The sequence below is a fragment of the Mugil cephalus genome, chromosome 7 (genome assembly GCF_022458985.1).
Source record: "Mugil cephalus isolate CIBA_MC_2020 chromosome 7, CIBA_Mcephalus_1.1, whole genome shotgun sequence".
NCBI classification, from domain to species: Eukaryota; Metazoa; Chordata; class Actinopteri; order Mugiliformes; family Mugilidae; genus Mugil; species Mugil cephalus.
This window is the reverse complement of record NC_061776.1, coordinates 4,413,929-4,441,307: the sequence shown is the minus strand read 5'-3', so window position 1 is coordinate 4,441,307 and position 27,379 is coordinate 4,413,929. Positions and strand designations below refer to the sequence as shown.

At 40.8% G+C, this 27,379-nt stretch overlaps 1 protein-coding gene across 5 annotated transcripts; it reads right to left on the bottom strand.

Annotated features, from left to right (window-relative positions):
• On the bottom strand, window positions 1-27,379 carry zmynd11 (zinc finger, MYND-type containing 11). Of its 5 annotated transcripts, none has more exons than XM_047589885.1 (14): window positions 27,244-27,379; window positions 20,530-20,666; window positions 16,794-16,953; window positions 14,340-14,363; window positions 8,518-8,679; window positions 7,025-7,102; window positions 6,414-6,506; window positions 6,133-6,220; window positions 4,629-4,684; window positions 4,440-4,517; window positions 3,654-3,772; window positions 3,215-3,569; window positions 1,551-1,625; window positions 3-890 (listed from the first exon to the last, which is right to left on the bottom strand). In XM_047589885.1, exons 2-14 carry the CDS (start codon window positions 20,661-20,663, stop codon window positions 597-599), a joined length of 1,716 nt encoding a protein of 571 aa, XP_047445841.1. In that variant the 5' UTR covers window positions 20,664-20,666; window positions 27,244-27,379; the 3' UTR covers window positions 3-596. The 5 variants fall into 5 exon arrangements, with proteins under 5 accessions (XP_047445844.1, XP_047445841.1, XP_047445842.1 ...); XM_047589884.1 differs by having other exon boundaries at window positions 6-890; window positions 3,206-3,569; XM_047589888.1 differs by lacking the exon at window positions 14,340-14,363 and having other exon boundaries at window positions 1-890.

Below are 27,379 nucleotides of genomic sequence, written 5' to 3'. Positions count from 1 at the left end.
GGAGACACGGAGACACCGCGGCGTCTTTAAAACCCAAACCAAAACCAAAAACCACGTCATCAGACAGGTGAACACAGCTGATCGGCTCCAGTCTGGTGTTTACATGAACCTCTACTTTAACGTGAACGTGTTTTACAGACTGACTCTTGTTACTATTGTTTTTACAGTTTAATTATTAAATCGACAGCTTGATTCAGAAAGTGTGTGGGGTCGACTTTAGCTGATGTGTTGTTTAGTCTTGAATGTGTTCAGCTTCTGAACGTGTTTCGCGCTTCGGTTAATTTCTGATCGACCTTTTTAAGCAGTTTGATGTTTCTATTTTTTCCACGACAACATCTAGTTCTTTCAGAGTTGGTATTAAAAACAGGTTCTGCACTGAGCATTAAGGTCCAGACTGAGCCTGACTTCATTCAGATTCATTCAGTTTCTGGCCTGAGAAACTGAAGAGACGTCGTTCTGTTTGAGCCTGTTTATTCCCACTAACTGGAATATTTATCTCCATGTAAACCCAGTTAATTACCCACATCAACAAGTTGTTTTTTCTTTTGTAATCGCGATCAAACACCTGAACATGTGTGATGATACTTAAGCTGAATTCACGTGAAACCCACCTTCTCCAGAGCTTCTCTGACGACGCGCTCCGTCTCCCTTTTGTTGTCGGCCTTCATCATCTCCTTGACGTCGTTGAAGACCTTGGTGTACTTCTCGTGGCACATGTTCTGGCAGGCGCCGTCCGTGGTGGTCTGGGTGCCGCGGTGCAGCGTGCGCGGCGGAGCCCCGTTCGCCTTCTTGGTCTGCGTGGACACCGACTGCTTCTCCGGCTGCTGGGGCGCCGACGACACGGGGATCTCCTGGCTGGAGCTCACAGCCTCCATCTCCGGCTCTGGGTCCTGCTGGGAACACGGTGTTTACAGGACGCGGGCGGAGCAGAAAAGCGCTTTTTCATTTTAACATCAGGAAACATTAGGGTCCCATTGACTTCCATTATAACGACGTTTATTGATCTGTCAGCCAAGGCACAATAAAATCATCCAACATGTAACATTAGGCTTTAATTTAGGAGGAAAATGGTCAGATTTGTCATTTTTAGTGTCAAAATCAGCCGTTTCCCCGGTTACAGGGCCTACGAATAAAATGTTTGTTTTTGTGTTATTGAGCTTAGCAGCTATTTTAAGGTGTGTGTGTGTGATTTCTTGATGCAGAAAAAGGTTTTTGATATAAATGTATTTGTCTGCTAAGGTTACATGAGGGCGGTGAATTAAACAGACACCTGACGCTTAAGTTCTGAGATTTTAAGAGTCGTGAGAGATCATCAGGTGTGAAATCTTACTCGTTTATTTACTGCGAATAATTAGTCTTTGTTCGTCTATGCCAGAGACGTACAGTGACAGGCAGAACCATTAAATCTTCTTCTTCTAGATGGCAGAAGGTAGATAATAAACCTTTATTTTTTCTTCTAATGTAAAATATTTGCCACGGCTCAAGGAGAGTTGGGAAACACTGGTTTAGATTAACCATCATTCAGCAGCTGATTTGAAAACAGAACTTACACTGGCTTCTTCTTTCAGGTCGACCATCTGAGTCCGACGGCTTTTCTTCGCCTTGGGCTCCTGGCTGCCTTTGAGCTGGAGACACAAACACACAAAGAAACAACAGCACAATGTCAAACAATATGAAAACTGTACTTTTAAAATAACATCATAAATTGGACTTTGTTGAATCTTAAATCACGTTAGTATTAGCATTCAGAACCAACAGCTGTCAACCTATGGAAGGAAATTAAGATTTAAATGAATAAATAAAAAATATATGGTTTTCACTTCAAGTGTCATGATTTATGTTTTAATCCCAACAACCTGGAAGATGATACTCGATGCTGCAGTTCAGGCACCAGATGGCGCTAATCACTGTATTAAAGTAATAAATCAGCTCTAACCTGTGGGTTTAACGTTGCTGGAGCGAGTTTGAAGTAGTTTGGATTCAAGTTTGTATTTAGACTAAAAAAATGAAGCTGAGAAAGTTGAATTCTTTTCTTCATTTCACTTTTCAGACATTTGTTTTTTCTTTCTGTAGCAGATTTTAACGCACAAGGAAAAATGTATGTTCCACTGAGCAGACCAGACATCTTGATCTTTTAAGGTAGTTACTGTCAGTAAATATCTTGATTTTAAAGCACAAATAAACAGGTTTGGTGTCTATAACTAGTTTCACTCATTCATAATAACTGCAGCATCATCACTCCAGGCTGCAGCCAAACAGATGCATCATGGGACTTTTTGAGACATAGTGAGTTTTTTAAATTGTTAAATTGAACTTGCCCTGGTTCAGAATAACCAATCAGATGAGATATTTATGTCAATCTGAAACTGTGACTGGATAAAACCAGACCATTCGTATCCACTGATGCTGTGGTTTTTATAATGTAACTAAGGCAAAATGATAATTATGATTATTGTGATCAATATTATAATTTATAATTATGATTATTCATCATGTTAGAGAAAACTTTTAAACAAACAATATTCAAACAGTTCAAAATAAAAAATGAAACTTTAAATTAGAATAAATACTTAATGAAAAATAAAATTTACACAGATGTTTGTCTGGGTTGTTGGACGTGGATTTAGTGAAGCAGAGTTAGCTTTAGCCTACATGCTCATCCTCGTACTTTGGTTTGTGATGTTTTTTTTAGGTGACTGAACAGATTAGTTGTGTTACACTGTGGAGCGACACAATCCAGACATAGACCCTTCTGAAGGAAGTAGCTGCAAGGTGCACTCGCTCGTTATTGAGTTCGCCCCCTGGTGGACGGCTGATAAACTGATAGAGCAGAGCATTTTAAAAACAAATACCACCGACGATCAGGTTCATTTAATCGTGGCAGATAAAATCATGATGATGATTAATATTTGATTAACTGTGCAGCTCTAGCAGTAAAACAACTGACCAACAGCCTTAATATAAAATGCTACATGTATTTCTGTAAGTTGAGTGGATTTAATTTGGATTTGAACCGTGAGGATTTGACAAGTGACTATAAATCAACTGTGGCCGTGAACAGTTATATTAAACCTAGAAACGTCGAGTTAATCAGTTTTACTATCAGATGCCGATAATGAATGTATGAAAATAAGACGAGCAGAGACGGGGAAAGAGAATGAAAGAAAGAAAGAAGTGAAACCAGAGAATAAGTGGCTCCACTTACATGGCGAACCTGCTCGTTGCTGGTGGACGAGATGCTGGACTCGGCCTCGTCCGTCCTCTCCAGTCTGTCCGTCCTCCCGCTGCCCTCGTCCTGCCGCTGGCTCTGGCTCTGACTCTGATTCTGACTCTGACTCTGGGTCTGGTTCTGGCTCTGGGTCTGGTTCTGGCTCTGGTTCTGGTTCGGGCTGGGTTGGTGAGGCGGGCTGCCTTCCTCCTGCTTCGTCTTCCAGAAGCGTCCCTCCCTCACGAAGCGCTGGTAAACCTCCAGCTCCTCGCACGCCTTTTTCCAGCCGTTGCTGCGCTTCACCTGCAGCTGCTGGACGCTCACCTTGATGTCCTGGATGTTGTCCGACGGGATCCACGCTCTGGGGGCCACAAAGAAAAGGGGGCACTTCAGAACCTGAACCACGTGAACTACGCTGCATTGCCTTTGTTGCAGCCGTGCTCACCTCTGGTGCTGGTGTCCAAAGAAGCGGACGTCCACCTGGTTGTCCTCCCTCTGGAGGACCTTCGCTGGCCAGTAGCCAAAACCCTTCATCTTGGCCCAGACCAGGTCGTGGCTGGGGCTCTGTCGAGGAAACACACCAAGAAGAAAACATATTAGGAGACGAACAAACATCCAGATACGAGCACAGTTTATTCTGTACTGTGAAATATATTTAAAATCTTTTTTTAAAGTTTTTAAATTCATATTCATTAGTGTTCCTACTGTGATCTGAGTCATTGCACCAAAATTTCATTTTGATTGAAATCTAAACGACAAATAAAGTCTAAGTCTACTATGTATTTTAATTACTACTTTCATTAAATTAAATGAATGGGATTAAAATCACATTTTTCAACTTCTATAAATACAAATATTTTCACAAATTAAAAGTTCTTCTGTTGCTAAAACAAATCAAATTTGAAATTTCAGGACTCTATACTTTTTCCAGACTTCTCGTTCTGGCATTTGAGTAAATAGTTGTGTATCATGTAAATCATTATCATTATTCTGAATATAAATGCTGTGACATCTCCAGATACAACAAATAAAGACCAATAAATTAAGATTAAACCTGATCCACTTATTTTTTCTTCTTAGACATTCATGATTTCATGTTTTAGAACTGTGAACAGTGTTAATTTTTTTCCCGATACTTTTCCAGACCTGGAAATTTATAAAAACCGAATTCTATAATCTTCCAAACTTGTGTAGAAGAATTTGTGAGATAAAAGTGTGTGTTCATACTCACGCAGGGATAACAGAACCAGTTGTCGGGCCGAGCGTTGGACAGGTAGAAACAGTTCTTACATAACAACAGCTCGTTCAGCTGGAAGAACCAAGTGAACGGATTAGAGGAACAAATCTGAGCTGAGGAGACGACTATTAATAAGCTCCTGAACTTTTCTGCATGTTAGAGTGAAACATTAAACCTCGGTACCTCGTGGCATGTGTCGCTGAAGAGCAGCTGTGCGATCTCCGCCTGGTCGCTTTGAACTGCAACAAAGTGAAAGGAAAACCGTGTTAAAGCCTTAATTTAAAAGAAAAAAAGAGGCTTTTACTTTGGTTTAATCAAAGTCAGTATGAAGTCAGTGGAAGAGAGTGGGAGCTGGAGAGCGAGAAGAGCAGCAGCAGTAACAGCCTGTGTGGTTTTTGGTGATTTCAGGTGGTGGATTTGGTTTGGATGCTCACTAACATAAGGAAAGGTTTTGAGATTTTTTGCTATTTTGCTTCATTAACATGTTTTCTATCAAACTAGTTTAAAAAAAACAGTCAAAACGCACATTTATGTGTTTATTCCACTACACTACTTTGTTTGTCTTGCGTCTCTAATCTCCTCTAAATTTTAAGTCTCTTCCCCGACATATGAGCTACTGTTGTGAAGCTCGTTATCTCCTACAAAAGTCTGTCTGGTCCAAATATGGTCACATCCTTTGTATTGGCAACCAATCATGAAAGCAGAAAGGCTGATCTGAAGCTAAACTTTCACTCTCATTGGTTCATGTCGATTTCTGACAACGTGATTGGTTCAAACGTGTCATGTGACCAGATGTTCTGCCTCTAGTCTGTGTTTATCTGAGAGGGACATTTAAAAATGTTGTGTTTACTTCTTTAAGAAGAAAATTACAGCTCAAATTATCGAGAAAAAACAAAGAAAAGACAGATGAAGGAGAGGAGAAGAGAAGTCAGACTCGTCTGAGTTCATCCGGACGTAAGTTGGCGGTGACAATCAGCATTAGAACATCATTCATGTTTCATACTTGGATGAACTTACTGAAAATTTAATCTGATATTCTGATATTATATATGTTGATATGATTATATGATGTGTTTTGAAGGATTTGAGTAGATTTGGTTTTGGTTCATAGTGGTTTCCAATAAAAATACACAAGATTTTACCACGTTAATCTATAAAAATGAGTTTTTCTTTATACTCCGAGGCAGAAATCTTCACTTCAGTAACAGACTTTACAGATTTATTCCTATAACTACATCCTGCAGGTATTTACAGAGGAGATGTTTCATAAATCATTCAGAGCCTGATTTATAGAACATTTTACTTCTAAAAACATGTTGACAGTATTTTGTGATTTATGGAGCGATAAAAAGAGATCCTGTAACTACCTGGAAATCTAATATGTAAACAAAATGAAATATTTGCAAATTAGTGCATATTTAAGTAGATAACTTCTCATTTTCATATTTAAGTATAAATTCACAGAAAACTTAAAAATCATTATATTTATGTAAGTAATGAAGTGAAGAAGTTTCATGGTGACATCCATTAATTAAAATGTTTTATCCTATTCACCTGAAGTGTCTCGACTTTAAGTTTGTGTTAAACACCACTGAACATTTTCTGTCTTTTTGTTAAATGAACCACAGGTTAACGTGTTGCCAAACGCACAGGAAGCATTTTCAAAGCTCTTGAAACACTGACCCACCTCCATACAAGATGGCCGTGTTGTGAACAATCAGCTGAGCGTCTGCTTTGAACTCCTCGAAGTTCTTATACTTTCCTTCAGTCAGGTTCTGAGAGGAAAATATGGGAAAAAAAAAGAAAAAAGTATTGGTTATTAACACAAAGATCCGCCAATCACATGGTTTGGGTGAGATTTATGTGGTGATGGAGAAAAGAACAACATCTTCTCTGGACCAAATGAATCCATCACCAGACACATTACTCTGAAACAACATGTGTGTGTGGATGAAAACGTCCGTTTACCTCCTGGATGTTGGAGACGTCCAGCGCCGTGTGGATCAGACGTTTGTACATGGGATGTTTAGTGTCTTTGCCTTTTTTGTTCAGGTCCACCGCCTGCAGCGCAGAGAGAGAGGAGGGATCGTGATTTAACAGCAAAACAGGAGAGAGGAAGAAATTTAATACGCCTCTAAAAGAGGAACAGAGCAGGGGATGAGGGAGGTGGAGATTTAATTTGAGTTTTAATGCGAGGGAAAGGACAGAGGAGATGGAGATGTAATGGATGGAAAGACAGAGGAGGTGTGGTATAATTAGAGGCGAGTGAAGGGGATATTTTCGCACAATAACAAGAGGAGGGAGGTTATTATTATTATTATTGTTGTATGCAGAGAACAAAGCAGCGGCCACAGACTGAGGGGAGAAGGATTCAAGACCGACTGAAACAAATAAAAGTTTTATGTTGAATCGATTTATTAATAAATGAGAAGAAGAAGAAGAGTGGGTGAGGTCAACATGGTACAAGTTAAACAAAATGCATTATAGGTTAACAGTGATATTAAAGAGTCTAAAGAATGGATGAACATTTTAATTTTAGTACAACACATTCATCCAGCTGGAGGAAAATAAATACTCACCCTCTCCTTCATACGCTGGACGATGAAGCGCAGGTATTTACACATCTCCTGTTTGTTCAGGTTCTTCTTTTTACTTCCCTGAAGGAAGGAAGGAAGGAAGGAAGGAAGGAAGAAGGAATGAAGGAAGGAAGGAAGGAAGGAAGGAGGGATGACGTGGGGAGAAGAGAGAAGGAAATTCATCATGTGTTACTGTTCAAATAAAAACTTTAATGACCCACGAGGGAAACTGCTCGGTGGAAGTGGCTGTTTTACAGCTGGATGGAGGAAGGAGTGAAGGAAGTTCTGTAGCGATCGGTATCAGGAGGCTGATACAGAAATAATAAGAGTCTGACTGAGCTTCAGCTTCAGCCTCATCTTCAGTCACTTATTTTAAGTTTTTCCTTCAGGCCATCGTGCAGCTTTAAAACGAGTGTTTACTTCCCTCAGCGACAGGGACAAGGAAACTCCACCCGACACGATGCGATGCCACTGTTGCTAAGCAACCGCATCACCTTGGACACCGTTTTCACAGCTACTTTTTTTATGTTTGTTCACGATGCTAATTCTGTAATTTTTTTTGATTCCGCTGTTTATTTTATTGCACTAGATAAAACTTATCTAATACTGATCTAAGTCTTATTTCATTCGATCTTTCTCATGGTTTTTATGAGCGTTACTTTTATGTGCAATGAAGCTACGGCGACAAAGTAATTTCCCTCGTGGATCATTTAAGTCTAAGTCTAAGCCTTTTGTTTTAATGTCAGTCGGGTGAATCCCAGAAGAAGAAGAAGATGATTTAGATTTTTACAGCTACTCTTTATTCTGTTTTGTGGGGATAAATTCAAAAAATACACTTTTTTGTACATTACTGCCAATATTTCCTATTTACGTTGTTTTCATTGTAAGTAAAATACATAAACATAAAATAAAAAAATAAAAATTGAGACACTTCATCTTTCAATACGTCAGAAAAACAGCTCATCATTTGAAACACACAGGATATTTTTATGGCACCAAATCTTTCATCCGGGTGTAACAATTATTCTCCTTTTTCTTGAGATGTAAAGGGACATTTTTCCTTCTATGATGACAAAATATTTTGCCTCTTGTTTAGTCCGTTAACGTTCTCAGTCGTCCAGGTCTGGTCATCCAAAGGACACTGAATGAAGGCAACTGGACTTGCAGAATTTCTTGAATATCCCCAAATTTTCATGAAATTCTCCGCGTCCAGTCGCCTTTTTTCAACGCCTTTTAGATTCTTTTGTTTTGTTTCCTGTTCCCTCCACCATTAATAAGTTTAGTGGATGTAAACATTTCATTAAAAAGCTCAAAAACATCAGTTAAATTAATAAAAAATACTGCGAGAAGAAGAATAATCACATGACTAAACATTACTTTAGTCAGAAAACTTGGACGTCCCTAATGCAAACTAACAGCAAACCCTCTATTTGATTATTCTGTTATTCTGATTTTATTTGTTTTTAGGACACACACTCCCAGGTTGGACCACCTACCCTGCAGACCACACACTGCCAGTGGGACCCTCCGTCTCTGGGCTTGAACTCTTCCGACAGACATTTGAGATGGTAGACCCGGAAGCAGTTGTCGCAGGCGAGGACGTCGCCCGGTAGGTGACACTCGAAGCAGTACCAGTCGTGGCTCTCCGCCTCCCAGTCCTGCAGCGAACACACAGCACACAACAAGTTCGGATGACCCCCCCCTCCAACCTGCCGACCACAGCAGGGGAGGAAACTGTTCTCTCCATCCGTGATTAAACCCTGGCGCTCAGCTCTGAACACACCTGTCGTTATCGTTACTGGGCTGGAAACACGGATTCCTTTGGCTCAATTTTTTTTTTTTTTGTTCTGAATTTGACATTTTTTTTTTTCCTTTCAAATAACAGAAGACACAACAAGTCCCTGGTTAAAATTACTTCACTTTAATTCTTCAAAAAATCCAGAAAATACCAACACACTGCATTACGCTTGAGCGCACACAGTGTCAGAATAATCCTAAATGAGAGGATACGATGCAGCATCTAGTATCTAGACACACTTTGTCCTGCATGCATTAAAGCAACAACCTCAAACATACACAATTTCCCAGGAATTAACCTCAGTGCAAACAAAGCAAGGAAAAAAAATCCCAGGAGACGCCCACGGTCCACTTCTAGTAGCACCGTGTTTATCACAGAAATTTGAGCCGTCTTCCAATAAATCCTCAATTTTGTGCAGGGTTTCATCATGTTTTCCTACTTTTATATAATATATTCATATTCCCTGAGCTACAGACTTAATAATTTGACATGCGTGTGAATATTATGGTGTAATATTAAGCAATAACAAGCACCAGTAACGGCCCGTAACGCAGCCTTTACACATCAGTGGATGGTAGCTAGTTAAAGAAAACATATTCCTCGGTTTCCTTTTTTTTTTTTCCCATTAAGACGTTGAAGTGAGGGAAGCCGAGACGGGAAGAAATTCACCTATTCAAGAATCCAACTCCTCCCACTCACAGTCTGGACAGACTCAGTAGGGGAGAGCAGGAGAGTCGTGACTGAGTGCAGCTCAATAAAAGCTTGGACCAAAAACAGAAAAAAAAAAAAACACTTGAGAGTCTTTCTGGATTGTGTCCTTGAGCGTGGATGGATGTGGTGTAGAGTTACACCAGATTCAGCTTGTAAATACGTCTTTCTATCAAGGTTGACAAAGGATTCCCCAACAATTTGGTTTCTGACGCTGAACGCTCGTCGTCCTCCTGGGGACACGTCTTCCTAAATAACCTCAGTCATCAGCAGATTTAAAGTGACTTGGGTTTGAGTGGCTCAGTCGGATGTGTAGGGGGTGAAACTAGTCCAAACACAGCCATAAATAGCCATGAGGACAAACGCAGCGAGGACAGCTCTGACATTCACGCTGGCAGCGTTGCAGCAACAGCAATGACTCTGATCAGGAACCACGGCGCACTCTGAAATCCAGGGTTCACCCAGGGCTCATTAAATATAACATGTAACATATCAACCTCACACTAGAACTGGCTGATGAAATCAATTCAGAAACTGTTTGACCAACTGAAATATCTACAAAAGGGTCAGAAAATCTGACTCCAGCTTCTTCAAATGTTGAGAAAATCAATCACATATCGATCCGACAGCCCGACAACACAATAAAAACCCTCAACTTTCTATTTTCATGGAGTAGCTACAGATATTTTCCCCCATGAATCATCATCAACTCAAAACTAACAATGATATTTGGTTTAAACCTTTTATTCAGACATTTTTATTACCAATTCTCCAAACTTCGCACCAAGAAAGGCCAAGAACAACAATTTGTATCGTCAACAACTATACAAATTGTTACAAGACGCTTTACAAAGTCCAATCTGAAACCTCCGAGCAAACATGAAGGCACCAGACAACTCCCCTTTAACAGGAGGAAACCTGGAGTAGAAACCAGACCATATGGAGGGACGTAGGGCGGCGCATCGGTTCATACTGAATACAGGTTTTTTTTTACATTATGATATGAATTTTTAATATACTAGAGTAACAGTGTATTTAATCACACAAAACTGGAACGAAGCAGCAGAACATGAGACGACTTCCGTCCGTTTAGGTTGTTTGGGTTTTCTTAGGGTGACCAGATGTCCCCAGTTTTTGAGGATGGTCCCTGTTTTGGACGACCTGTCCTCCAGCTAAATCTGTCCCTGAAGATGTCCCAAATATTAGCTTTTTATGAATGAGGAGAAAAATACTGCGCACGGACTACGATTATTACGGTAGCCGGTCGCGTTGCTCTTGACATTACAGCCATAAAAGTTTAAATATGTTTAAACAGGAATAAATATGTCAAAATAGATGCGTCTTCATTTCATCTTGACGGCTTGATAACGTCTCCGAGTGCTAAATGTCCCCAGATGTCCACATCAGTGCCAACACGGGGACATGCAAACCTGTCTTACTACTAGTGTTTGATTATTCTGCAATATTTACTCATCATCACAGAAAAATAGTTCATCCTTAGTCAATCTACTGCATTAATTCCTCTCTCAACCAGTAGAAAATGCTGTAAACATGTGATTATGCATGAAAAATACTGTGATATACATTGTTGGTCATAGGGACACATGTGTCTAAGGGCAGAGACAGAAACGAGTTTGAAGAGGCTGCAGCAGATCAACGTTCAAGAACTGAACAAAAAAGTTTTAGTATAAACATGAGACCTTGGATTTGAATGCAGTTGCTTTCTATGACGCCAACAGAACTAGTCGCTAACAACCAATTTACATGTTGTATTTGCATCACATGCCTGAAACACGAAGCGTTTATTCAGGATCACACTCGCAAAGTTCATCTGGGAATAAAATGGGCCCAAAAAGAAGCTTAACTTCAAGTGGATTTACTCCCTCAGGGTTCAGAGTAAAAGACGAGCTACTCGTGAATGTGCTCAGATAAACCCATCTACAGATTCCTCGGAGGACTTTTTTTTTTTTTTGTGCAGCGGAATAGACTCTTCACCCACACAAACACTTGAAAAACCCAGAGATGGTCCTCGCGTTCTGCCGACTGTCAAGGGTCTCTTCGCTATTGTTGGGACACTCTGATGAAAGACAAGTGGCTGACTTCAAAAAGCTGGAGCCGTCCCAGCCGAGGACATGTCGTCTGCGTTTAAGCCAAAGTGAATTAGGTACCGAACCTCGAATTCACCTGCAAGTATCACGAGCCAAAAGAGAAAAGGTTTCCAAATAAAATGAGATAAACCGTTTTGGGGTTCAAATTCTTTCTCTTTCTCTTTTTTTTTTTTTTTTTTTTTGGAGGGGAGAAATGTGCCCTGACTAAAAGCTGCCAACAAAGGCAGGAGCTTGGACGGCAGCAGCTTGGAGACGTCTTTCCTACTTTGGTTAACAGCTCTGCCCTGTCAGGGTCACGTCAGGACACGGGGTGAGGTCGGGTATCGTGGTTTACGTTTTCAGAAATTTAAGCAATTTAACTCACAGCTACAGTGGCTGAAAGTTATTGATCACACTAATGCACATGGTCGACTATAAAGTCCAACACTGGCCGGATCCGATGTCAAAGGAACTTCTTTAAACGCGCCACTTGTTCCTGTTCAGAGGTTTAACTCAGCTGGTAAACAGCCACATGATTAAATATGATAAATATTTACTGTAGAAAATACAATCCTTCCTATTCGTCCCCTCAGGGGTAAATGCTTTAAGAACTGTTTGTGATCTGAGCTCTATGGAAAATCTGGTGATCAATAAAGCTACTAACAGCTGTTTACACAAACTCATGAAACAGCATCATTGCATCACTGCAAACCTGCAGCGCCCTCAACAAAGCACCAACAAAAATTGTGTGTTTCATTTCTACTCAGTCGGTCAGTTAGTTTCCAAACTGGAATTTCATTTATCATCATTTCTGATTAGTTTTTGTTGCATTAAGTTGGTTTTACAGACAGTATTTTTCCACATACACATGTTGAAAAGCTGTTACAGTGTAATTTAAGTTTTTCATGTGTTATATGGGAACTACAAGCCCATGTCGCGCTAACGACGGCTAAAAACAATTAGCCTGGTAAAACCAAAACATGGAAAACCACTACACTTAAATTAAACTCTAAAGATATTTGAATATTTTCGTTTGGTGCCTCATGAGGTCGTGTACATTTCATCGCTGGTAACAATTCTAGTAAAAAACCCACGAGTTGGTTCAAGTGATCTGCTCATTTACAATTTGTGTAATTTGTATTCGCCTAAATTTAGTTTAACATTATAGCAATAATATTAGTTAATATCTCAAAAGTGTCAATACCGAACACGCCAAGTTGCCCCTAAGTTATATTGGGACAAGGCGAGAGCTTTCATGGACGTTTACATCTAATTTTCCGACTTGTGTAACTCCAACGCCGTTAACTTGGATGTGACATCGTTCCCGAAGGAAACTTCTACCCTCCACGATAAATACAACGCACCAAAAGTGTCATCACAAAGGAGGCAGAACACTGTCAAAGTATTAATAAGATTAAATAAAATCATGCATCATTTACTGCAGAGATGCAAATTAGTCAATATTTTTTTAAATATTCACGTTAAAGACTGAATATAGAAGGGTGTTGTGATCAGTCTGGGGAAACCTGGATTTAATCCAACGTGGCTGGAAGTGGTTTTAGTGAAACGTGTTTTAAAGAACTTGGTTGTGTCCTCTTTAAAAGCCACGACTGAGTGCGGCGGCTTTTATGTTTGAGGAGCAAATAATCCCGAGGTCAGTCTAAGGACACGGGACATGCCAGCGGGATTGAATCCAGGCACCTGTGGAGGGAAAGCTGGCCTCCATCTAGTAGCTGCTCCACGTTCAGACCGAGGCCGATAACCTGAACGAACCTTTGCCAGCAGCAGGCGAAAGACTAAAGACTAAAGAGCACGACCGCACAAACAAACCACAGTGACCCGGCGTCCCACCGCCCACCTCCACCTCCACCGGTTCATCAATTAAAAGAGGAATAAGGAAAGAAAAGCATGCCAGACAGAAGTTAAGACCACAGCAGAACACACTGTCCTCAAGGAAAAACTACAGCTAGCAAAAAACCAAAAAACTACAAACTCACAAATGCTTGCTACCAACCTGCGGCTATGCTAGCATTGCTTGTTGTTTTAAAGCGTTAAAACGTCAGATTTAAATTCAGCAAAACACTTCTTTGCTCATCAAGCTAAAAATTTTACAGCCGCCTCCGGCCTGGACGCAGCTTTGAGCTGCACAGGACGAGACTTTTGAGTTTGTGATCAAGCAAACCGCACACCTGTAGATGAGTAGCGAGCACAGCTTTCGTCAAGAGCACAAGAAATCTCGGCCCACGTGGAACGTGGCAGCGCTGAGACGGACTTTAATGAAGCTTTTTGCAGCTCGACTGAACGACAGCACGAAGCTTCTGGCTGTGAGTTTTTTAACCCAGATCAGTTTTCAGGTTTCGCTTTGTGTGACAAATTCATGAAAAAGGTGCAGCAAGTGAAATATTACACAGACTGGATTTACTCACTGCTGTCACTCTCGTTTTTATACAGTCTGTCATTTTTTTTTTTATTTATTTTTTTTTATTTACACCAACCAGAAGACACTGAATGCTGTTTAGATGTCTGCTTAAAAAGATTCACTCAAATCCCTGACTGCACTGCAGGTGGCAGAACCGATTTCTCACAGAATGATGATGTTAGTGGAGAGAGGAGGGAGGAGAAGGAGGGAGAAGAAGGAGAGGAGGGGAGTGAGGAGTGGGGGGGGGGGCATGAAAGGATCAAATTAAGACCTTTGGATTTTTTTAAAATAAAATGCAGCCCTTACCTTGCTTCCCTCCGCTTTCGGCTCCTGTGATTGCAAGTGATTCAGAGAGTTGTGTTTAAATGTTATGTTACTAAAATTGGGTCCGGGCTCCACTCAACACTAGGGTCCGTGCCCCCCCCCCCCCCCTTTTCTGTCCCAGTCATAAAAATATTCTGTGACAGTTCATACAGACACACAACATTATGAAAATCCTCCTCTGGCCTGTAGCTGTAGTTACAACATATAACCTGCAATGCAAATATTTACTTTTGTTCATATTCGCAGTTTTAAGTTTTTCAAACTAAAATATTAACTGTGTAATTTATGTTTTTTAATGTTATTATTATTATATTTCTTGCTCATTCGTCACTAATGCTGTTCAGGGACGGGAATCAATCAAAAACAATGAGGCCAATGATAATAAAAGGACCTAAACATTTCTCTGTAGCCACAGAGGCCACATCATCTCCTTAAAATGTTAAATTACTGCTATTAAACACTGTCGTCTGCAGGGTAACAGGCTAATTTCCAATCCGTTATGAGATTATACCGTCGACTTAAATCCCGGTTTCCGTCGCGCATTTTTGAGAGAAATCAAAGGAGTCGTGGCCGGTTTTCGATTCCCTCCCCTATCGCTGTCGTGGTGTCGTCTGACATACGAGCAGAGCGTGACAATAACACTGTCACGGTGCAGACAGCAGCGGGATTACAGCCGCCGCCAGATACCTGTTAATTCCACCTGCAGAGTAAACCACTAAACGCCACGGACTCTCCTCAGCTACAGCCGACACAGCCGCCGCGGAGGCAACGCACCGCTACACTCAACTGTTCCTTTCAAACTGATACGTTAACTTAAAAACAAGGACTTCACGGGAAAAGAATATTAACGAGACGACGGGCGCGGCTCAACAAAAGAAAAAACTGTTGAACAGTGCGTTTATGTGAGCGCAGAGGTTTCATTCCTGAGGGTAAAAATAATAAGAATTAATGATAATAGCTACATGTAACGTGTTCACGCTGTGACGCCGCGTTCACACTGCGAGCAACTTGACTCATGAGTGGCAGCATCGTGTATCACTCATTTCTTCATATCGGCATCTTTTAATTTATTTTAATTTAATTTGGTGTTCTATTTACTTTATTACATTTTTTTTAATTGTGAAAAAACTTTCATTTCACAGGACAGCAGAGTTACATCTGTTCTGCCTTCATATAATAACAAAAACACATTATTAAATGATTTATTTATTATCCCTTAAAGGAAACAAAGTTAGTGTATCTGAAGTGTCTTCACACTGACCCTGGGACCAGATGAATGCTGAGAGGAAGATCTCTACGATTGGAATATCAGGATTAAGTTAAATATTGGCTTTTTTTTTTTAAGTGTTTCAGTCGAGACAAATATGATGAATGTTGCTATTTTGCTCTATTTAGTTTTTTTAAGCTTGACTTCCTCAAACACATCAATGTGAGTAATAGGACAGGAGGAAAACATTTATTCATATAGAGGACATGTACGTGACGTCACAGCTGGATGAGGTCTCCATGGTTACGGCCACCGAGCGGCAAAAAGTGACGGTTGATGATGGAGATTAGCAGCATTAGTTTGAATCACAGGCTTTAATAGCATCTAACTGTAGAATTAATTTAAAACAATGGGGAAAAGCTAAACCAACAGATTTGAAAAGCAGTCAGAGATATATTTTATATTTTTACAGATAATCTGCCAAAGAAAAGAGAAGTAAATGTATCACTGCATTAGAAGAAACAGCTGGAATCCAGACTCAGAAACCTGGTGTTGTGGTTCACATTTAGTATTTTTAGATGAAGTCAAACCTTAAGTTACTCTTTAAGTTACTGGAGGGCTGTCAGATAAGTTTGTGGATGTTGTTGTTTTGATGTAGTTACGGACAATAGTAACTATTTCAATAAATAAGAATAAAACAATAAACTGATTATTTGTGATCACTCCTCATTCATCCTTTTAACGCTACAGTATCGTTACTTCTCAGTAAAGCTCTTAGTGTTAGCATCTTTTATTTAGCTACGTTTATTATGACTGAAATGATCTAAAACTAACCTAAACTAATCCACTTTTCTAAACCCACACTAGTTCATATGGATCATTGTTGAGTCCAATTGTCTTTAATTTGATCTGATAATCCACATTTTTCCTGGTCTCTCTCTGTATTTACTGTTAATGCATTCGATCAGCAACCACTTTGATAGCTGTTTTTTTTTTATACTATAAGATAAAATACATTTTTAAACCACTGTATTTCCTATAAATTCTTAAAATGCGTTGCTCGCAATGTGTACACGGGCACCAGCAGCATTCTCTAATATTAAAGTATGTAAATACTGAACATAAACAGAAACGAAAGAACATTTTGTAGCTACTGACACAGAACTAATACCATGAAATGTATTCAGTGTTGCTGATTGTGGACCTGACAGTGTTTTTCCGGGACTTACCATCTCATCCCCGGGCAGCCAGTAACCCTCCTGCTCGATGCCGGCCTTGGAGCCCTTGCAGCCGACCGTCAGGGTCTCTACCACCAGGCCGTCCTTCACTGCCAGGCTCAGCTGTCTGGCCGTCTCCTTCGGGTGCATGCCAAACACACGGCTCAGGTACCTGCGCAGGTGGGAGTGGACACGTTTAAATGAGAAAGGCGGTCCAGCTGAGAGCGGCCAAAGGTGAACGCGTAAAAAAATTTAAAGAAATCAAGGCTGGACGCGGCTTTAATATCTGTACACATTTATTTTACTGTCAACATGTGCCATTTCCTGCATCCTCGTTTGAAATCCTCACTGGACTCTTGTTAAGATTGTGCAACGAGATTAGTCCATAAACACGACAAAAGCCTCAACCCGGGGAGCAGCGACAGGCCTGAAAGCTAACTGGATTTAAAAAGTATGACGACAGGTTTGAACGAGACTTTTTAGGACTATTAGGGGTCAAATTTAAGACCCAGAAACCCAGAATTACTTTCAAAACAACAAAATGTATCATTCAACTATCACCAGAGGCGCTCATTCTGCAAACGAAGACTTGACTAAATGCAATTTAAAACCTACAATGCAAAATATTTAAGATTGAGATTATCAAATTTCAGACTTTTTACAACCCAGAAGGAAGAGATGGACTGAAGTAAAGACACGTGCATCATGTGAAACCATCTCTAAATGAAATCCCAGGTTGATTCGTGCAGCCGCCTGCAGAGTGACAGTGAACCCTCCTCCGCTGTGGCAGCCGGCCAACAAACAGACTGTGTGTCAGTGGGGAAGCAGGTGAGAGTCTGTGTTTACTCCTGAGCAACACAGGAGACGCTTACACCGTGTCTGTGAGGTGAATACAAGGCAAACAGGATTAATTAGACTTCTAAAGCCCGACCGGTCTCTGACCACGGATAAAAAGAGAAACCATTCACAGCTTTAACCATCAGCCACGATCCTCCTCCAAAGTGCAGCAGACAAGTTAAAAAATGCGCAAAATTTTCAGGTTCAAGCACTTAATTGTGTTCATCTAACTATGGAAGGAGAGTAACGCAGCTTTCCCTCTCTAAACTAACATCACTGGCCGCTCAGACGTCGGGTGTTTCTTGGTAAACTTGGTTGAGATCCAGCAGCAGCTGATGCTGCATTCAAGACAACTTGAGAAAAATGAGATGTAAATAAAACTAAATAGCTGCTGCACATATTTTAATGTTAAGCAAACGGTGACGAATATATTTTTTTCTCCACTGAGTTAATCTGTACGGAGTTTTTGTGAAGGCATCATCCAGGCCAGCGTCCTTTTCATTAAAGTCACTGTTGTCAGAAAGATGGAGAGTAAATTTATGAAGCTAGTAGAACGTGTACTAACTCCAAACAAACGACTTTAAAATACTTTGAAATAGTAAAAATAATAATGACAACTAATATTAAATGTTACGATGTAAATTTTATAATTTAAAGATGGAAACTGAATTGGTTAAACTGCTTAAACTGGTTAAACAGGGGTGGTTTATCAATAAAATGTGACAAAATGATTAAAAAAAAACAAAGTAAAACACGATACATATTCTTCTTGTCTGTACTATCACAGAAGACGAGCTAAAATCAACACATGTTCACATCTGAAAAGACAGGACTATGAAGAAAGCGTTTTATTTTTTGCATAAACAGTGTAAGGTTTGGGAAATTGTTCGCCTCTAATTCATGCGTGCACGTCCACTGTGTAATCCACGGATCCTTTCAGCTCTAATTACAGCTAATTACCAAACCATTTCAGAGTCCTTGAGTGTGAGATCTGCACAGGAATAAAAACATTAAAGAGCTAGAAAACAACCAGACGCTCTTTTTCTTTATAATTATATATTCTAAGGCAATTAGAGGATTCAGCCAAAAAAAAGGAAGAGACAATTCTTTCGTATCTTTTGTGCTTTTGATTCATCTCCCGTTTTGTTCTGACGAACGGCGTCGTTTTATAGCGAGACGTGTGTGATTTTATTGATCTGCTCTTTGGTTAAACATGCTCCAGGTTTTCGGTAAATTATCACAGAGATTTGTTAATCGTTAACTAATTGATACGAAGCGGCCGGACCGCTGTGACCCCGCGGTTAATTATTTCCACCGCTGCCTTCCACCCATCACCTTTTTTTTTTTTAGTTTGGCCACAAAGCCAGAGCCTGCACGAGGGAAATGAAGCTGCAGCGTGGCCAGACAGGGTGGAGGTTGTGTGTGTGTGGGAGAGACGTCGCCATCCACTGCATGCTGCTGCGTACTGTTGCCATGACGACAGGTCCATCCAACCCCCCCCCCAAAAAATAAATAAATAAATGAATAAACCCGGCACTCATTTGGCAGGCGGACAGCTCCCAAGGTGCTCGCCAACTTGCTGAAAAAGACGTGCCAAGTGTTTCATTTAGTGTGCGCCCCGTCCGCCGGCCTCAAACGAACGACCGTGGATAATCTGACACCAATTTGCATCGTCCCAGAACAACGTGAGATTCTCTTAACCGATGAAAATTGGCGGTGGTCGTGAACCCAGAGCGCTTCCAGATTTCTGCAGCAGGTGGGACGCGATCGCTGAGCGGCCGACAGTCAGTTCATCGGCAGACGGATAAATAAAAAGACAATTTCAAATTAAATAAATAGATATTTGTGCGTGACCCGTTAACGGGGCTGTAAAAGTATTTATCAAGGGACGGCAAACTTTGCAAAATGACAGCAAACCAGAGGAAAAGGTCCAAACAGCCCACCGTGTCTGCTACGGAGCCAGTTCCAGTGACGGCACGTTTGGGTGTGAAGCCATTTTTCTGAGGTCATCACCTGATACACAGCTGTTAGACGCTTAGCTGCCTGGTTCAAAGGCCCTGTTTGCACGGGATATGTTTCACCTGAGGACGTCCTGTGATTCAGAAATGAAGCCCAGCGTCTGTGTTTCATGAGGCGCATCAACACGGGATAAACAAACTCTGTGTTTAACTCTAATTTACAGTCTGGTGTCATGGCTCTGCTACTTTCTTTTTCACTCCACTGCACGTCAGACACGGTTTTAATTACTTTGCAAATTATAATTTGATACCATTTATCCTGACGAAGAAGTGACCAACGGCCTGATGGTATTTAAATCAGCTCCACCTTCACAGATGAACACATTAATGGTTGAGTAATGATTTCATCCCTGGTCTAAATGGGTGAATGAGTCAGAGACATCTCCACTTTGCTCCCTAACATCTGTCCAGACTGTGATTTATTCAACATCCTTCATAATTCTTCAGTGACAAGAGGAAGCAAAAAGCCAACAAAAGTCTCAAAAGAGTAAAAACACACTCCTAAATCACAGAGATGTCGATTTGCACCGGATTAGTTTTATCAGAGGACGTCTGTGTTATGGGAATCATGGTGAGCGATTTGTGGTGTAATTATCACTTTACAAATTACAGACATGGACGATTCGCACTGGATTAAGATAAGAGACGACTTCTGACATGATTACAAATTACCAGAGGTCCCCAAAATAAAACTAGTCCCATACGAACAGGGCTGAGGAAACATAAACAGGCTAACATTCGGCTGACTATCGCCGTTTCAACATAAAGGTTTTAAAGCTTACAGATTCTGCACAAAGACAAAGACAAATTCAAATCTCTGCACAGGTAGACACAGCTGTCGTTGGTGCTGATTTATACCACCCCCGTGTCCGTCTCATCTTCAGTGAACTTACTTGGAGATTCGGTCCATGTTTGCGATTTGTTTCTGGTTGCGAATGACCTCGATGGCCGCCCACACATACTGGACCACCTTGGGGTCGGCCTGCCTCTTCTTCACCACGCGTGACATGATTTCCTTATTCATCATAAACTGTGGGAGACAAAGGAAGAATCCTTAATCCTCTGGTTAACCCGCTAAATATCAGGCAGAACCTATTCAACTTTTTTTATTCAGGCATATCCTCTGATTTAACCATGCAGCCAAAGTTAAAAGGCGACAAGCACACACGAGTTGTGCAGAGCAGCCTGTCTGATAACGGGCTGTTCTTCTTCTTACAACCGACTGCACAGATCCCACAGCAAACCGTGGTCAGCAGGGAGGATGACCCATGTGACCCTCTTTAAAGACATTACATTGTGCACATGGGTGCCGCAGTCATGTGATACCTAATGACCTCGCAAGACCTGTGTCGTCCAAATATTCAGACCGTATGCAGGCCGGCGTATGAAGACACAACTCGCGTCAGAATCTGAGCGTTTCAACTGCTACGACCTGCACACAACTGGACCAACTTTACTGCAAACTAATTCAACTCCGCAGCCTTAAGTGCATGATGCTGACACTCCTCGGTCCATCCCCACAGTCTGATCTTTGCAAGAGAATGATGAATTTAAGTTGGTACAAACTCAGCTGTTAACAGCTAGTAATTAAGAATGTGAGTCTTTCATTACGAGAGATCTTTCACAACAGTAGCCCTGCACACAACTGTTCATCCTTTAAAGATATTTCACTTCTACAAGTGTTGCCTGAGGACTACGCTGCACTGCTACAACTACAACACCAGCTACAGAGCTACAGTTTGGGAAAACAAGAGTTTATACACTGCAGATCCTCCAAGTTTTCCCACTTACAGAGAGTGGAGAGGTTTGTAGGTTCTCTCCAACCGCGAGAGAAAAATCCAGAAAATCACACTGTATGATTTTTAAATGATTAATTTGCATTTTACTGCATGAAGTAAGTAGAAGAATTGTCTGTCTTTAAAAAGCCCTGCTATCCTCCACTCCTTACCTGTATTAATTGGACCCATTTGAACTCCTTACATGTATAAAAGACTTCTGTCCACACACTCAATCAATCAGACTCCAACCCCTCCACCATGTACAAGACCAAAGAGGCGTCCAAAGACACTGGGGACAAAACTGCAGACCTGCACAAGGCTGGGATGCGCAACAGGACAATAGGGAAGCAGCTTGGTGAGAAGGCAACAACTGGAAAATGGAAGAAACTCGAGATGACTGTCAATCTCCCTCAGACTCGGGCTCCGTGCAAGATTTCACCTCAATAATCATGATAAAAGGTGAGGGATCAGCCTAGAACTTCACAGCAGGACCAGGTCAATGACCTGAGGAGAGCTGGTATCACACTCTGCAGAAACGCTGCACATGGCGTCACGGGTTAAAATCCTGCAGCGCGCGCAACGTCTCCCTGCTCAAGCCAACACATGTCCAGGCCCGTCTCAAGTTTGCCTGTGACCATCTGGATGATCCAGGAGGAGGCACGGAGTTGGGTTGGATCGGGTTGTGTGGCCAGATGAGACCAAAATAGAAGAAGAAGAATGAGCACAACATCCCAGGAACACAGAGAGATTTGGGGCAGCGAGGGTACTGGAGATGGTTCGTGGCGGACAATGATCCAAAACAAACAGCCAGAGCCAACTAACGAATGGCTCCGTGAGAAGCATTTCAAGGTTCTGGAGTGGCCTAGCCAGTCTCCAGACCTGAACCCAACAGAAAAACCTTTGGAGGGAGCTGTGTTGCTCAGCGACGGCCCTGAAAACCTGAAAGATCTGGAGAAGAAGTGTGTGGAGGAACGGGACAAAACCACTGTTTGCTGCAGTGTGTGCAAACCTGGCCAAGAACTACAGGAAACGTCTGACCTCTGTAACTGTAGAGAAAGGTCTCTGTAGCAAATATTACGTTCTATTTTTCTACTGTATCAAATACTTATTTCATGCGATTTAATTATTTAAAAATCATACAATGTGATTCACAGTTGAAGTGTACGTACAATGAAAACTACAGACCTCTCCACTCTTTCTAAGTGGGAAAACTTGCAACTTCCCCTTTAGTTCAAGGTCTCTAAGACAAAACAAATGTTGGCTGAGCCCAGGTCTGTAAACCGTTTCAAGGCTTCAAACGGTTTTAATTCTGTACTCGCGTTGTTGTTTTCTGATTACAACCAAGAAACAAAACACACTGGAATAAAACTACTACACCAAACAATCAAACTTTAAAATTTTAACACAAATATGAACAGAAATGTAACATCACATCCTTAGTCTAACAAAAGGACCAGAAGAGATTTATCCCGCTGTGATCTATTTAAAAACTACACGTAATACACATCACAATTATTTTTAGGAACTTTTCTTCCAAGTAATGCCCTGAATACAAGTTCTTGATGTTTTACAAGTGGAGTTGTTGGTGCAACATGAAATGATTTCCATTTGCTGTGCCCTTCACATGCTACGTGTTTGATAACTGCAGAAACAAAAGCTAGAAAGCAAATTCTTAAACATCTTCCTCTCTATGCACCCTGTATTTGACATTCGCATAAGCCTTATACCTCATTTTATATCATGCTTAGTTGGGAACCTTCTTAATACCTTCTCGACTATTTCGTTTCTTACCATGTGGACATCAAAACAAATACGGTGCAAGAAGGAAGCTCAGAAAATACCAGAGGGAATTTGACGAGGAAAACTCTTCAAAAGGCTGCGAATAATGCTGGGTTGACTCTGTTCTGTGGTGCAGAGGCCTGGCCTATTCTAAATATCTTAAGAAATTCAAATCCAATTTTATGCGGTCCTCCTCTTAAGCTTCCGTGAAACTTAAGATGTCACTTTTTATACACCCCAGCCAAGCGCTAACCACAGCGCATTTTAATACGAAGGCTTTACTGCACTTTGTGTGTGAAGAGGATGCGACAGATGTTGAAGTGATGTTCGTCTCCACGTTTTTCTCGTGGAGAGTATAAGGCATCGTTTAGGCTCAAACACTTTTCTTGCTTTGTCCATATAATCAAATCACCCAAGAATAAATGCAATAAGCACATAAATATCACCCTGATGCACGTGATGCTAAGGTTGTATGTCAGACTCGCTCATTATCACCATCTTGATTCCTCTATATGTTATAGATTCAAACATTTCGAACAAAACGAAATCGCACAGAAAAGCACATTTTAAATATGACAAAAAACTCTAGTTAGGTCTCGAGAACACGAATTCCCACTCAACCAGGTCAGGGTTCATCTAAAAATGAAGCTAAAAGGTAGATAAACAGGACTTGGTTGAATTTTCTTGAAGATATTTAATTGAAGGGGCTACTTTAGTTCTAAGTGACCAATGGGGAGATCTGTATTTCACTGGGCACATCCGTGGGTTACAGTGGAATACTTTAGAAACTAGAAAGACCTTAGTAATTTTATCCACAAAACCTGTAATTCTGTCAAAGAACAAGAAGCATCCGAGCTGTTTATACAATATTTAGACTATTACAGTGAATTCAGTCTGATTGTTGGTTGGTGGTCGGAGTCTGGGAGTCGTCACTGTGTCCTCATCTGCTGTTTTTGGGAAAATAACTCGGATGCAAATTGCTAAAAGTCCTGTGCTGTTTTCCCAATTCAGTTTGTTTGCACATATAGACCTATAGAAAATGCAAACTACTGTGTAACATTAAAGAAACTGTGCATTGTTTAACGTGCTGACCTGCTACGGGGTCTTTCTGTGTGCAGGTTACAAACATTTAGCCCTAATCTGCCCGGCACCAGAATTTGTAAAGTATGAGAGTCACGTAGAAAACTGCAATTTATTTTTATTTGTCCTAATTTGTCCATTGTTTTAGTGGACGTAGACAGGACACTGAGACCCTGGACCAAACAGCAGACAGCAATGTGCACACTGCATTTATTTGTTTTAAGAAATCGTTTTTTTTTTTAAAACCTTCTCCTAATTTACTTTTTTTCTTCTTTGCACTAAAACAAATGTAAAAAAAAAATAGAGTTGTCGTTATTTATAGGTCTTTATGCTTGAGATCAACTCGGGGCTGTATGTGGCCACCAAACTAAAAATGAAATTGACACCCTTGCTCTACAAGATAATGCAACTTCAATTACAATCACACTCTACAAAACAATACTAATTACTAACAACTAAGCTGAACTTTTGAGAAACAGTCAATGAACAAATGAATCAACTAAGTGAAATGATAATGTTTGGTGCAGCTCTACTGAGCTCTCTCCGTTGTTGCCTGTCCAGCGCAGTGGGTGTGAACCACAGCCACCTCTGCAAACTGCAAACTCTAGATCAGGGGGTGTCAAACTAATTTAAGTTCGGGCACCACATATATATATATATATATACGCATAATATTTCTTACAAAAGATAAGTTCAATTTGGGAACATTGCCGCTGTTTAGTTCAAGGTGTCAGTGTTGTATCCTGTCGGTGTCTCTTATTAAAACAGTAGACAAATTTAGAGATAGCACTTATTTTCATTGAAAAGTTGCAGTCTTCTATGTACGTTTCACACAGGCCAAATTTTACCAATTTTAGACATTTTTGCAAAAAAAAAAAACCACCTATTTAGCACATACCCAAAGTAAACCGCCCAGTCTCTTTTAAAAGCCAAGACTAAAGAAGTTCATATGAGTGGTCAAAGTTAGCACACAGTAAAAAAATAACAAGTTGTCAGGTCGTCTGATTTTTTTTGTTGTTTTGAAAAAAAAAAAGACTTTTATCAATGAAATCAGAAGAAAATGGCATGTTGCATTCAGCCTTTACCTGTGTATAGAGTTCTGACTGGGTTAAAAAGCTACTGCTGCCCCATATATACGACCCAGCAGGATGCTAAAGGGACAACTACCACTCCACACTGCTGTATTCAGAATGTCTCTATATTCCTATTTTTCCAGAGTGCTGTTCTTGTCTAATTCTGCGCCACTGTGACAAGGAAATTTCCCATACGTGAGGTAAATAAACAATGTCTTAGGTCTCCCTGTGTCAAATTAGACCCTGTGGTGGGCCGCACGTTTGACACCTGCGATCTCACAAGATTATCACAAGGCGGACTGTTCGAAACGTGCGCAAAAGCAATTAGGGAGGCGTGCGACACCAGAGCCTAATTAAAAGGCCGCCGGCAGAGGTTGAGAGGGTTTTCTTTGCTCCCCGTGGTAAACAAAGAAAGAGAAACATCGCAGTCGTCGCCTCGTTGTGAACCCCGACGGCTCCTCCTCAGCATCACGGCTACTAATAAATGACTAATAAATGACACGTCCTGACTGTGGCGTGATCAACCTTTTTTTGGGGGTAAGGAACAAATATCTGGTAAATTCAGCACATATTTTAAATAGTGTCCCTGGTCCGGTCAGTGAGGTTCAGAAGCATATAGTTTTCATTCAGCCAATCGGAGAAGATCAAGGAAACATTCTCAGGTCAAATCGGGGTTAAAGGTCCTACGCTGCATGAACAGGGTCTCTGCATGTTTGAAATAGCGAAATTTAAGGGCTTTTAAGGTTAAATTTAAGACCTACACAGTAAGAAAAATAAGGAAAATCAGTGACCCAGAATTACTTTCAAATGAAGACTAAATGTAATTTAACACCTACAATGCAAAATATGCTTGTATTTAAGATTTGTCAAGCTTTAGGTTAGGATTATCACATTTTTGACTTTTTTAAGACTCCCTGTACTGTGAAGAAATGTCCTAATGTTGTCCAATGTGAGGAGGTTGACATGTGCCTGAATCAGCTCTTATGTTCTAATGGTCTAAGCACATGTTTAAATTCGTTTACCACTTAAGAGCAAGGAACCATTTACATGGTAAATTCATTAACCTTGATTATCTCCGTGAAAATGACGTCCTACAATAACACTCCAGGGTTGAAATTTTGTTATTTCCAAGCATTTCATTGAGTGTCCTATAAAGGGTTAAAGAGGGCAGCGCTGCCTAGACATGTTAGCATTTCCATGAGCCTAGCCCGCAATTAGCAACCAGTTTGACACTGACAAGCAGACGCTCTATGACAAAGACACCTCCACTAAGACATTGATATATTAAAAAAATATGTATCATGATTTAATTTAACACGCCAGACTTAACTTGTAGCCGTGGCAACAAAGAGACAGCTGTGGGAGGCCATGGGCAATTTTAGTTACTAGCATGATGGCTAACGTTCAAAATCAAAGCTCTTCAAGATGAAATCACTTAGTTGTCAATATAAATATATAGTTAACCGGCTTATTTGAAGGTAATATAAACCGTGTGATTATATAAACCCAGGAAAATACTCGTAAAGTTCATATTTTGTTTGACAAACGTGTTATCGTGGCGAGCTAATTTCTGTTAGCAACGCCAGGAAACTAATACGTAGCTAACCCTTAGCCGAGTGGCTAGTAAACTAACGGATTCACAATGTCCGCGACAACTTAGTCGCATTTTGGGGCACACACGAAGCTCTGTCCGACCACACAGAAGAAAGGGGGGAAAAAATCACCCCCAGCAAACTAGCAACTGAGTGGTTTGTTTTGGAGGGCGCCATGTTCACAAGCCTCCATCACGGGACGAGGCTACGGCTAGGCTAACTGGCTAACTAGCCGTCTAGCTGTTGTCATTGAGCCCTTTTCAGACAGAATTTAAAGAAAAAAAAAAACAAAACACGAGACTCACCTCTGCCACGGTGTCACTAACACACAGAAAAAATAAAAATCCACGAAGGATTGTAGGCGAGGCCGCTCACATTAGTATTTCCCGAGCTAGTTGAGGCTGTGGATGGTGGTTTGTGTCCAGCTTGCTACGCTGGGAG

Bases quoted from the DNA above. Each gene is read 5' to 3' on its own strand.
- zmynd11 (XM_047589884.1), bottom strand. From the start codon at position 20,663: ATGATGAATAAGGAAATCATGTCACGCGTGGTGAAGAAGAGGCAGGCC. The intron at 8,680-14,339 runs GTAAGGGCTGCA...TGTTCGCTGCAG, and splicing joins CGAAAGCGGAGGGAAGCAAG to GACTGGGAGGCGGAGAGCCA. The intron at 6,221-6,413 runs GTAAACGGACGT...TTTTCCTCTCAG, and splicing joins ACGTCTCCAACATCCAGGAG to AACCTGACTGAAGGAAAGTA.